General features: G+C 33.5%; 1 protein-coding gene across 3 annotated transcripts in view; it reads left to right on the top strand.

Annotated features, from left to right (window-relative positions):
• Positions 1–11,650, top strand: part of CUL3 (cullin 3) — a 112,334-nt gene extending 100,684 nt beyond the window's left edge. For all 3 annotated transcript variants that reach the window (XM_061386520.1, XM_061386525.1, XM_061386533.1), the window contains 3 exons: positions 4,877–5,063; positions 8,827–8,972; positions 11,181–11,650. In XM_061386520.1, coding sequence (XP_061242504.1) covers positions 4,877–5,063; positions 8,827–8,972; positions 11,181–11,312 — 465 coding nt within the window. In that variant the 3' untranslated portion in view covers positions 11,313–11,650. The remainder of the gene's footprint in view (positions 1–4,876; positions 5,064–8,826; positions 8,973–11,180) is intronic.
• Positions 11,651–13,672: the final 2,022 nt, after the last annotated feature.

Raw genomic sequence — 13,672 nt, 5'->3', positions numbered from 1 at the left:
ATTTTTTTGGTATGGTTATAGGAAGGATTAAGAATTATTTCCTCTGCCCACATATATTCACTTGTTCATTCAACATCATCTGTCAAAAGCACTAACTATTCTTTTCTCATTGAATTACCTTAGCCCCTTTATTTAGAAAAAATAAAATCAGTTGACCATATGTATGTATTTTTACACACTCTGATCTCTGTTTCATTAGTTTCTGTCTGTCCTTTTGGTAATTTTACACTATCTTGATAGTGTCAACTTTCTTCTTTTAGAGTAACTATAAAAATATACTTCTTATTACTTTTTTCTCCCATTAAGTCATGATTTGATTGAATTATATTCAGTTAGTCTTTTCCCATATGTTTAATGAGTAGGTTGGAGTTGAAATGAGGATCATGTGATATTTTTAAATTAAGTTTAAATGAAAGATAATGAATATTTTAAAAGCTGTAGAGTTACTGCCATTTTTACACTTAATTGAAAAAGAATTTTCAGATACAGGTGAACATTGGAAGTTTTAAATTTGAAATGAACAATTAAATTCTAGGCCTATTTTAATACTCATATTCTCTTGATGTGATGATAATATAGTTCAGAGATGACTATTTTTACATGATAATGCTTCAGAGAAATATTTTGAAACCTTAGTGTTTTAAGTCAGTGGCTAAGCCAAGAGATTTTGCTCTTGTAAATTTCCAGGTGTGTATTAACTTCGGGAATAACTTTAATTTCCAAACACAAAATTATATGTGATTGAATCCTAAGAATATTAATTTCAAGTAAGTATTGAGTACCTTACCCAAACATTGTAAAGCTTTTCAGGCAGGTAGAACTGAATTATCTATAACAGCTTGGATGTTTTAGTCTGGAGCTATCATGGATAATATATTTTAAACAAATAGGCTGCTTAATAAATACTAGATTTGGTTTTCAGAGTCCTACTTTATAAAGAGCTGGTAAAAATAATAGGATAAACAAAATCATGAATGCATTTTCTTAAACCATTATTGGAATTGCTAGTAATTTTAGTGGTTCAGGCTTTTCTCCTTCCCTGTCTGGTTGGGATTGTTGAGGCTTAACAAGAAGTGACTTAGGTAGAAGGAAAAATTAAGTAGAAAATTGCTCTAATATTTTAAATTTTAGCTGTGTCAAACCAGAATCCTGAGCATAAGTGGCATATGTAAAATGCCATTCCTGTGGCTCCAAAACCTCTGCTTGCATCTCGAACCAGGCAATGGTGAAAAGGCTCATGACACACATTCACACTGTGTGCTTAGAGTCTGCTGCATAAGTTTTATTAGACAGCTATTTTGCAAAAATCTTCACATATTAGAAAAGATAGTTAAAAGTATTTAATAATTATTAAAGGAAGCTGATCTCTTCAAATATTCTTTATGAGTTCCATAAAATAGAGTATTTTTTATTTAATGCTACATAACAAATCTCAGCTTCATGTTGTAAAACAGCTACTAACAATTTATTATCTTTTGCGGTTTCTTTGGGTTGGGGATTCAGGAGCGGCTTGATTGACTTGTGGCTTGGAACCTTTAATGAGGTTATGTTAATATGTCAGCTGGGGCTTCAGTCATCTAATGTTGTCAGGATTGGAAAATACTATTGGTATGCACCTTTTTCCACATGACTGGAAAGTTTGTTTTGGCTGTTAACCAAACTTAGGGGGTGTTAGATTCTCTCCATGTGGTCTTTACCAGACATGGCTGTTCGATTGTCCTTGTATCTTGGTGGCTAACTTTCCCTAGAGTGAGTGATCCAAGAGACCCAGGCAGAACCTGCAGTGCCTTTATGATCCAGCCTTGAAAATCACATATTATCACTTCCTTATTTTGTTGGTCACTAACATCACCCCAGTAAAGTGAGGGGACCACACAAGATTAAAACGTACCAAGGTCACTGTGGGCCATCTTGAGAACTGCCTTCAAAAGGTAGCATTTATTATAGTGTCACATTTAATCCATAGTAGTCAGGCTGCAGAGACTTTTTCCTCTTTTTATGTATTTTTTGGAATGTAGTCCATATTGTGATGTAGAACAGCTAAAATACCAAAATATATGTTTAATGGTAGTCTGTACCTTAGATTTTAGTAACTAGCATTTAATTTTTGAAAGAGGTATGGATATTAATACATGTTTTTCTGAATGTTCTTTATTAATACTTTTGAAAAATTTCTGAGTATGAGACTAAAAGCTAATTATTGACAGTAGCAGAATTAATGTCAGACAGAATTTGCATAGACAATCATTAAACGCCAGTGGTATTTCACCGAGAAATTATATCATTATTGTGACATAACAGTGCATAAAGGAAAATGATTGGAAGTACAAGGAGAAATAGGTTAACTCCATTGTTACAGAAAGCCCTCACATATGTACTGACTATACAATAAAAAAGGATATTAAAGATCTGAATTAACACAGCAAATTAAAATTGAAAGTTATACTGGGAACTTTGAACCAGAAAACAAAATACACAAATTGTTCTTGAGAAATACCTTAGGCTACATAACCTTATTACTAAAACTGAACTAGGAAAATACAAAAAAGATAAGGAAGCTATAGGTTATTCAAAATAAATATACAAATCTTAAATAAAATATTATTAGCAGGTTATATTCAGCAGTGTATTGAAATAATAATCCACCCTGTCCAAGTGGGGTTTCTTCCTGGAATACAGAGAAGGAGTTTGTCAACCGAGAGCTATTGAGATTTTATAATAATAATACAATTAACTGAGCAGACATCAGTTCAAGGAGAAAAATCAATGATGTCTGTGGATGTACGCAAAGCATATGAGAAAGGTCAGTCCTGATTTCTTAATTCCAGATGGGGCACTCTTAGCCACCTAAGAATAGAAAAAGTACCTTAATGGTATAAAGGTGTACCTAATGAGAGATCTAATAAGGAAGCAGTAGTTAGTATTAAAATATTAGACACCTTCCCCTTAAGGTTAGGAACAATTTATACCTGCCTTTACTCCTACTGTCCAGCCTTGTTCTGCAGGTCCTAATGAACACACTAAAAAAGAAAAAGGAATGAAATTTACAAATATCAAGAGTTGACAAAGTTTATAGACAGTATGATTGTCAAGTATAATAACTAAGAAATTGTTTTTTGAGGAGAATTTGGGGTTGAAAAATCTTTCTATAAATCAGACTTACTGTTAGTAAGTCCCTTCTCTCTGCATCAGAATTAATTGGAAAATAACATGAGGAAAGAGATATTTTAATAATTAAAATCTTTATGGGAATCATTCTAAACACAGAAAGTACAAGACTTAAACCAAAAAGGCAATAAGAGAAAAGAATACGGAAGGGTAAATGTATCTGAATGAGAAAGCTATGTGTTATAAAGGAATTTGTTTGTTTTTTTTTTAAGTCACCTATAAATTCAGTGTCTCAATCCAAACCTGTAGATTTATTTTCTATGAAATTTGACAACTGATCCCAAAATTCGTCTGGTCAAGAGAATGCACAAGAATAGGCAAGGAGGGGCAGGGGTTTGGAGATGGGAAAGCCCAGTGAGAGGAAAAGGAATATGTCTTAATACCCAAACATAACTCGAAGTTAAATTGTTTTTAACATGTGTGAACAAATAACTCAATTTGAACAAAACAGAGTCCAGAAACAGAGTGTTATATACAGAAGTGTTTGGGATGTGATAAATTTGCCATTTCTAATAAATGGAATTGAAATAACTGCTAATTCATTTGTGAGAATGGAAAGAGAGTAGTTCCATATGTCATATTAAATGCAAAATCATAATCAAATTCCACTGATCTATTGAGATAATAGAGATTTGACACTGTCCAATTTATTGATGGAACATGAATTTCTACCTAAAAAGGCATTTCTGGTTCTTTGACTCTGGTTAAACAATAATATAAATAAGCCACTTTTAGCATGTACATAATAATTAAAATTAACATTGTTTATTAAGAGCACGTATTTAATTTGCTAGGATTGACATTGATGTGTCTAAAGTTTGTAGACATACTGAGATCATTGGAAGCTAAGGGATGTGCATCATCATCACTAAAACTGACATGTCTCTCAGTCCTCACCTACCTGTAGTCCTCTGAAAAAGCCTAAAACTCTTCCTCAGGATCTTGTGAAAGGACGACGACTTGCTCCAGATCGGTTACACAGTCTAAATAACACCGTCTTTATGCCCATTCTTCCTGTGCTCCATTTGAGGGGAAAAAACAGCCTTATACAGTGAATCAAAATGATACATCCCAATGTGAAGACTTGAGCCATGCAGTACCTGTCGATGTATATCATATACATGTACAATTCTCTTCCTGTCCCACTGACATAAAAAAGTATACAACGAATTTACTGCTTTTCATGTTTAATATAAATTACCAAGTATTTAAATTTTTTTTCATTTGGTTATACAGGCAGTAAATATGGTCAACTTGGATTGTAAATTTTTGATGGTATACTTTGGTTATTTCTAGGAAAAAGTTGCTAAGCAAAGAGTAGTATGGATAAACTTGGGAGGAAGATTGTAGACTATTTCTAAAGTTAGCATTAGTATGTTGGTTAACACTTTATTTTTACCTAAATTTTAAAGTAGGCCCCTACTAATCTCTGTTGGATGACATTCTTAGACTGGGCTTTATATCCCTGCAGGAAAAAACATAGCTTTTCGATGTTCAGTGACTTGAACCACCTTTTTCTCTAGTGTGTTCAAATAAGTGAGATTTTAGTGAAGTGTCATAATAGAAAGATTTTTGTTGTGAATTATTTCTTAAATGGAATTAACTCTCTTAACTATTGCCTGGTCAATTTTACTTACTAATTAACTATTTTAATCTTTCACACTGTTAATCTGGCCTGTTAAACTCTGTTAATCTGGTGAAATTTCAGGAAATTCAACAGGAGACAGATATCCCTGAACGAGAACTTGTTAGAGCCCTGCAATCCCTTGCCTGTGGTAAACCAACACAGCGGGTCCTCACCAAGGAGCCCAAGTCAAAGGAGATAGAAAATGGTCACATATTTACAGTTAATGATCAGTTCACGTCCAAACTACACAGAGTCAAGATTCAAACAGGTATCTGAAATTATCTTTTTCTCTTAAAAATTACATATTTTTTCTTAGAAGTTCTTAATGTTGGATTTCTATTTTTTAAAAAGTAATGTTTTTCTGTGTGCTGCATGATACATAGACCTACAAGATAAAGTGACTTTTATCATTGTATGTTCCTGTCAAAATGCAGTTGAATCCAAGTTCAGTAAGCATTTGAAAAAGTAATTCATAGTGTGAACAAGTATTGTTTTCATATGGTTTTCAGCAAGTGAAATACAATTTTATGAATGTTTTCTTATAAAAAAATTGTTTTTAACTGGTTAACAAATAGTGAAGTCTGTTTTTAAAACTGATGTACAAATTTTTCAAAATTGTGAGTTATCTATTTAAAATTTAATCTTTCGATGCAGCTATTTATATTCTGATAAATATTTGTTAAATTTCAAAACTTTAAAAACCCGTATGATTTCTCTAACTTAAAAACAGAGATAACCCTGTTGTGAACAGTTTTTGCTTCAGCTTTTTTTAGGATGACAGTAAACATCCTATCTGTTGTATATTTAACAGTGTAAGGTGTATATTTTCTATGTATTTAAGAAGGCAAAAAGGTACTTCACCTTTGCTGAATATTTAAAAGTCTTAGTGTTGCTTGCTACCTGGTTTTTAGGTGAGCTTCCCAGTGATAATTTATCCAATACATGTAATGTATCTGTGTAATAAAACCATATTTTAAAATAAGTTAAGCATTTAAAATGACTTCACTTTTCTGATTTTTATATATTAATAATAAAAGATAGTGTTAAAATTTTTTTAATATTAAGTATACAGTTGATTGCCAGAATACACTGATTTAAGAACTTTGTATATACACTTTAGTTTTTCTTTTTGACTCTAAATAGGATATTTTTTTCACAGCAAAGTGGTATCTTTTTACAGCCATGACTACTTGGTTTATTCATTGGAAACCATATCATTGATCCCTATGTTTGGGACACAGATGTATGTTAAAAAATAGAACAGTGCTAAAGGGTGGTTGTGGAATAAAATATCTTTTTCACTAGTGTAAGACATAAGACTGCAATTTTGGGCAGAGGTAGGTTTTGGATTTCAGAAGTTACTTGTATCTCAGATTTGAAGGATGTGTGGTGATACAGATCTGAATTACCTAGCCTCAGCCTGCTTAATCCTAAATAAATGTCTTTGTAATTCAAGATTCTATCATGCCCAGCTAATATTGTCAGGTAGTATTATGATTATTTTAAAAAGTCTTCTTCATAGATTTTTAATTTTTGGTGTTAAGTATATAGTATGAAATACAGTTAAATGTGATGAAAAATTTGACTAGATGACCCTTTTTACAATTCTTTTCAGCTATCAAATTCCGTAAAGAAAAATATGTTTTATTTTTGAAATGGTACTTAGATTATCTTGGCTCTTACTGATTTTTGTGGAAGTTCAAATTTTCTCTCTGGTGCTAAGTATATTTCTCCTGATACATCTAGATACTTACGTACCCACTTACGCAGCAAATATCCTTGTTATGCTTCTCTTAAACACATAATATTATGCCAGCGTCTGGGAGTGAGCTCTGTCCTCACGTTTTTAAAAACATAATCCACAGTCTTGGAGTATATTTATTTAGGTGACCAAATTTAGATGAACTAAGTGAGTTGTTAAAAAATTTTTTCCCTCCACTGTTTTATCTATTTTCACATCAGCAGAAAAAGTGAAAAATGCTGTAATAGATACTCAATTAAATTTTGAGTATTTATCTTTATTTCTACCTTCCCATTCTCCCTCTCCGTTCATACATGTTTATAGTTCCTACAGCGTTTGGACTTAATTTGCAAACATCATAACATAATTTGCAAACATCATAGCACTTATCCCTTAAATACTTGAGAATATACTTATCTCAGAATTAAGATTTTACCACAAAATTGTTGTACTATATCAGACCTAGAAATTAATTATTAATTAGAAATTCCAAACATCTATATGCATTACCCATATTTGCATGTCCACGGTTGTCTAATTTTCATGATCTTATTTTTTGGGTCCAGGATTCACTCAAGAGCTCCACATTACAGTGATTTTAATGTTTCTTTAGTTCTATTTAAACCATTGTTTCTATCTTTGTTTTTCCCCTTATGGTATGGAATTATTGAAGAAAAGCATTTTTCTCCTTTAGTTGAGCATTTTAATCTAATTTTATTCTTTTCTTGTTAGTTTGTGGATAACTTGGGAGAAGACCCTGAAAGTAGAATTCTTAACCAAGGAATTCTAATTAGAAATAACTGAATGGGCACACCAGAATGATCTTCTGAATTGTAGTCTGCTGTCTCATGGGTGTGCCCAGGCCTAAGTCAGCAATATTTTATGTGGTTCTTTGTAATATTTCAGTTTTTACTCCAGAAACTTCACATCTGTCTACTGTTGGTAACCAAATAAACTGCATCAGTTACCACTTTGTTTCTCTGCTACTTCAATTAGAGCAAATTATAAGAGAAAGAACTTGTATACTTAATTCTTGAGAAGTTGGCTTGAAGACTGGGGAATAACACAGTAAGACAAGACTACTCTGCAAGAGTGGAATGTAGTTTACATTGTTGTTCAGTTGCTCAGTCAGGTCCGACTCTGTGACCCCACGGACTGCAGCATGCCAGGCTTCCCTGTTTTTCACTATCTCCCGGAGTTTGCTCAAACTCATGTCCATTGAGTCAGTGATGCCATCCAACCATTTCACCCTCTGTCGCCCCCTTCTCCTCCTGCCCTCAGTCTTTCCTAGCATCAGGGTCTTTTCCAGTGAGTCGGATCATCACATCAGGCGGCCAGAGTATTGGAGCTTCAGGTTCAGCATCAGTCCTTCCAGTAAAAATATTCAGGGTTGATTCCTTTAGGATTGACTGGTTTGATCTCCTTGCATTCCAAGGGACTCAAGAGTCTTCTCCAACACCACAGTTAAAGCATCAATTCTTCGGTACTCAGCCTTTTTTATTGTCCAGCTCTCATATCTGTGTGATTACTTGGAAGAACCATAGCTTTGACTATATGGATTTTGTAGGCAAAGAATGTCTCTGCTTTTTAATGTGCTGTCTAGGTTTGTCATTACTTGTATTCCAAGGAGCCAAGTGTCTTTTAATTTCATGTCTGTGGTCACCCTCCCCAGTGATTTTGGAGCCAAATTAGTGATATTGTGACATTTAGGAATTACTAAGATAAATAACAAGAAATTGTTAAATAATTGATGAGGTGTCCAAATGGAGTTTTGTTAAGAGACATTCTGGTGATACTTGAAAATTTTTTAATTTAGCTAGCTAAATCTTGGCAATACGTGCTCTTTTGTCCTCTGAAAGTCCCCACGTTTCTCCCATTTGAGGTGGTTTTGGTGAGACTTAACTTGAAGTCATATTGGTAAGATACTACTTAACTTCTGGAAGTCACAAGCAGTGAAAATTCTTTACTGATAATTTTACTGCTAACTAAATGTGGCTTCCATTTTTCTTCTAGGAAAGGAATCATTCTAGTCTATAAAAATAAAATTGGTTTTATTATCTCTATAAATTTAAGCTCCTAATATTTAAAAAGAAAAATCCAGAATTAAATTTAATCAGTAAACTTTGAATTAGGTACTTTTTGTATGTTTATTTGAATAGAAGTATGTGTGTAGTGTATATTCAGAGGTTGAAATTGATTTTTTTAGGTTAAGGTTGTTTATAAATAATTTTTCATTGTGTGTGAAATTTGCATGATAATCACATGGTAAATGTCTTTATTTCTCTTTTAGTTGCTGCCAAGCAAGGTGAATCCGACCCAGAAAGGAAAGAAACAAGGCAGAAAGTAGACGACGACAGAAAACATGAGATAGAAGCTGCTATAGTGCGGATAATGAAATCTAGGAAGAAGATGCAGCACAATGTGTTAGTAGCAGAGGTGAGGACTCTTCCAGACAGCACTGATGTGGAAAAGGCAAAATTACTTGAACAGCTTAAATTTAGGAAAGTACTGTTGTATTTTAAAATACAATCTTCAAATTTGAAAACTGTAGTCAATTCACACAGTATTAAACATCTGGCACTTTCTTGATAGCTAAACATAGCTGAGCATCAAATTATGTGCACACCTTAAAAACAAACATGCTTGTAGTAAAGATGTAAGATCTATGTGAAGCCATTGAAATAGTGAGGAAAGAGGTGATTAGGGTTGAATAAAGTATTGGGTGAAGATAGAGAACCGAATGAAGACAAATGGGAAGAGAAATTGACAGCATGGGAAATGAAAAAGAGGAGTGGAGGTGACTCTTAGGCCCCTAGCTTGATTGTCTAGATAGAGGTTGGTTTCTTTAACTGAAAAGGGAGTGGGTATGTACTGCTGTGTTCCACAGGTCAGTTAAAATCTTTTTTATAAGTTGACTTTGTATTATGTTGACAAAGGAAGAGAATTATGGGTGAGTGGTCAGTTAGTAATTTCGAACATCATTTAAAAACCAAATCAAGTAAACATTTAATATGTGTTGGCAATTAGGTGACTGATTAGTTTTCCCATTTTCATTGGACTGGTAAGAGTGAGCATTTGGTGGCAGTGCCTTGAGAATAAATGGAGCTGAAACCACCAAGTGAGTGGCTTGTCCTTTGGGATGCTGTCTCGTGGGAAAGGGCACGAAGAAGAACATCTAGAGGATTATGTGTTGAGATGAGGGCATCTGAACAGTTTTTTTTCAAATGGGAACACGGAACACCTTGTGTTGCATTTATAGTCTAAGGATAAAGAAAGGATGCTTAAAAACAAAAGGAAAGAACAGGGATGAGGGATAATTGATGTACTAAAGTCTAGAAAAAGAAAGACAAGAGAATTGTGTAGAGAACGCACAGGCAGTCAATGTTAATGAATGCTACTGAATACCTCTTCCTGAAACCCAGGGCAGGAGGCACGGGTGGTTCTAATGAAAGGTGGATACATGCTTGGATAAACTGGTTAAGTGCAATGTGGTGGGAGTTAGAGGAGTTTCAAATGAAAATGACTTCTTTTCTTATGTAAAACAGGATGTGAGTTTATGGTGCTTGCAAACTTGCTATACTTGAATACTATAAATTTGTGTTATCAGTCTGTAGCAGAGATTGGCAGCCTTTTTTAAATGGCCAGTTGTAGCATGAAAGCACCCGTAGATAACAAATGAGGGTGGCTGTTCCAGGAAAAATTTACAACAGGCAGTGGGCTATATTTGCCTGTAGGGTGCAATTTGTTGACTCCAGGTCTACACAAAAGGTATAAAAACTACAACTTAGTAAAGTACTGAATAGTGGCTTTTGGAGTGTTCTAGAATGGGTGCTTATGGAATAGAACCAAAGGAATCAGGGAGTTGAAGGTACTGTTGCAAGTGTAGCTAAAGTGATCTTACATGAAAGAAGGAGGCAAGATCAGAAAGATTTAGATTCTCATCTCTTCTGGTTCTGTTTGCTACTTACAACTTATCATTTGTCTTCTCTGGCTTATTTTCCACTTTTGTAAAATGAGACAGCCAACTTTGCAGGGTTAAGAGTATCAAATAAATATATATAAAACTGACATATATATAGAGTGTATACTCAGGTTGCAGCTACTGTGCTGGAGTTACTGTTTGGTTATTACTGATGTAACAAGACCTGAAATCCTGACAGCTGTTGAAGAAAAGAATACTAACAGTAGCACTTAACTGTGGGACAACGCATTATTCTGCATCACATCTATTAACTCATTTAATACACACAACTTGATGAGGTTAATAATTTCCCAAGGACCCAGAGCTAGTGAGAGAGCTGGAATTTGAATCTCTGAATTAGGATAGTAACTTAGAAGGCATTAAATTATAGCTTCAAAGTGGATAAACTATAAGGTTGTATAAATTGATATGAATATATTCCAATTCATCTACTAATCCATTTGAGCATTCACATCCTCATATGAGGAGATATGTTCTAGCCAGCCACACAGGACGTTTTCAATAGTATCATTTTTAATTTTCATAATCAAATTACTGAAGTTTGATCTGAGTCTTAAAACGGTGCAATTTCTTTTCAAAGATAATTGTGTGTTTATATGGAAATATTTTTTGTTTCCGATTTTCTGGTAGAAATTAGTTTATTTTTTAACCTTCTCTTTTAGGTAACTCAGCAGTTGAAGGCTCGATTCTTACCAAGTCCAGTTGTTATTAAAAAACGTATTGAAGGACTTATTGAGAGAGAATATTTGGCACGAACACCTGAGGATCGCAAAGTATACACATATGTAGCATAAAATGCGTTCAGAAACTTGATTTATTATTGGACTGTACTCTTCGCATGGACTGGGAAGTTCTTTTAAATCATTAAATATTAAGACGACCATCTCTTCTATTAAATTACAGTACATGTTCTAGACCATTCAGATCAAGCCTTTACTCCCTTTGAGAGTTTTCAACATCAGTTGATTGAGCTTCAGGCTTTACAGCGTTTATCCCTGTAGAGATCATCTTTACAGTTCCTCGGGAAAATGTGAATGTGCTGAGTTTTGTTTTCAATACTGTATGAAAACAGGAAAAAATAAAACAAAATTTAGAAAATACAGCTCATTAAAATAAAAATTGTTGGATTTCATTTCCCCAGGTCTTCAGTGTTCATATAATTGTGTTTTTGTAGCGCTGCTTAGCACTTTGCACATTGTATAAGTTGGGTAACAATAATGGTAAAAGCAGTGACACGATTCCCAGTTATCTCGCTCTGCTTAAGGCATTTCTTTAGCTCGTCTTGTTTAATTTAAAGGTTTGATTATATACAGAGACCCAAGCATAAAATTTGAGCATGCTTTATTCTACCACTTGCACTTACTAATCTAATAGCCTTATGACCAGGAACCTTTGTTTTGGGCTCAGTACACACCCTGATTTGATTTTTCCCTACTGTAATTTGAGATGTCCCAAATTCTTAACAATGATTAGGTTTTATTCTGCATTATTTCTAGAGAAAGAAAATATTTTAGTATGTATAAATTGTACAATAATTTTTTGCTGTTGTACTCACTGCTAATAGTGGATTGTATAGGGCAGTGTTTTATTTCATTTATTGTAGGCAAACATAAATGAGTTTAGTATACATATACTCACTAATTCAAGTATGTCAGAGCACAAAGTTGGCAGCTGGTTATATTTAATTCAGCCCTTCTGAAAAGCACATGTGGTCTACACTTTGTTTCTGAATATCTTAGGTTCCCCCTCTCAAATATATATATTTTGGTGAAGCTGGGATGCACTGTTAATTTTCTGCTTCAGAATGCATTCTAAAGATGCAATAAATATGATTACCTTAATATTTTTTAATAAGATCTTCAGTTCTTACAGCTGCAATTTGGAAAGTGATTAAGCAATATTTTTCAAACATGATGATTCTTGGATATTTAGCTCTTATAATCCAAAGAGTCATCATTTTATGTTTTCAAAGATGTGCTCTGTGCTGAAGATTCACGTCAGTTATCCTGTGCTTCCAACTTTCACCAATATTTTTTACCTGACTGATCTGCCAAGGATTATAGTTCGCTTTATTTTAACTTCAGAGTATTTTTATCTTCAATTTTATTTAATTTTGTTTCATTCTGTTTTCATAAGACAATGTTTCAGATATGTAATTGGGGCAAACCACTATAGATTTCTGTTGATAGAAAGATGAAATGTTACTAATAAGTTTGAGTAACCAACTGACCCTTGGTTGACTATGGTAAACTGTTGATACATTTATTAGAATGTATGTCTCAGAAGATGATATCTGTTTAAATTTATGGTCAAGTTAAAACTGAATTCTAATATGGATTAAAAACTCCACGTCAATATTTTTTCCCCATGCGTCTTGGGTTATAATTTTCCTTTCAGACTTGGAAATATGCTCTTATTGCATTTAATTTCGTCTCCATTTGTGTTGTAGAAATACAGGCCGCCTGCTCTTCTCAGTGCTTTCCAGTTTTGCATGATAGAGTTAAAATACAAGTGAAAGCTATCATGAACATTATTCTCAGGATGCTTTGACCATACTTGAGCGGTAGTCAGTCAGGTGTGACATGGGAAGATGAAAGGTTTCCCTTTCAGACTACACAATTGGAATTTCTATAATGATAGGGTGTTTATCTACAAGAAAATACTGGTATTGCACATTTCATTATTTTTTTTATTGGTCTCAGTTTCCAATTAAATGATTGATATATATATATATAAAACTTTAGGGAATAGAATACTGTCAAGTTAATATGAAAGATGTAAAAACTTCCATTTGAAGTCTAAATGAGACATTAAAACAAAAATTTAGGTTGTGGTTTGAATTAAAAATCAGTCAAGTTAAATTTGTATCATTGTCTCAAGTATGGATATACAAATCACATGTAGAATTCAGAGACACACTTGTTAGTTTTGGAGAACAGGTTTGATATCTATGCTTCTAAATGCTTATAAATACATTAAAACATTTCTCAATTGCAGTTGAACAGTCAGCGAATGCAGCCATTTTGCATTCAGTTGCATTTCAGTCAATTGCAGTTGAGTTGAATGGTCAGAAAATGATGCTGTACTGAAAAACAAAATTGGATCACCCAACATGTTTTAAATGTTTTAGTGCATTGGCTTTATTTTAGTTCAT

The sequence above is a fragment of the Bos javanicus genome, chromosome 2 (assembly GCF_032452875.1).
Source record: "Bos javanicus breed banteng chromosome 2, ARS-OSU_banteng_1.0, whole genome shotgun sequence".
In the NCBI taxonomy this organism is placed as follows: Eukaryota; Metazoa; Chordata; class Mammalia; order Artiodactyla; family Bovidae; genus Bos; species Bos javanicus.
The sequence above is the reverse complement of the archived record's forward strand: the minus strand, read 5'-3'. Positions and strand labels throughout refer to the sequence as shown.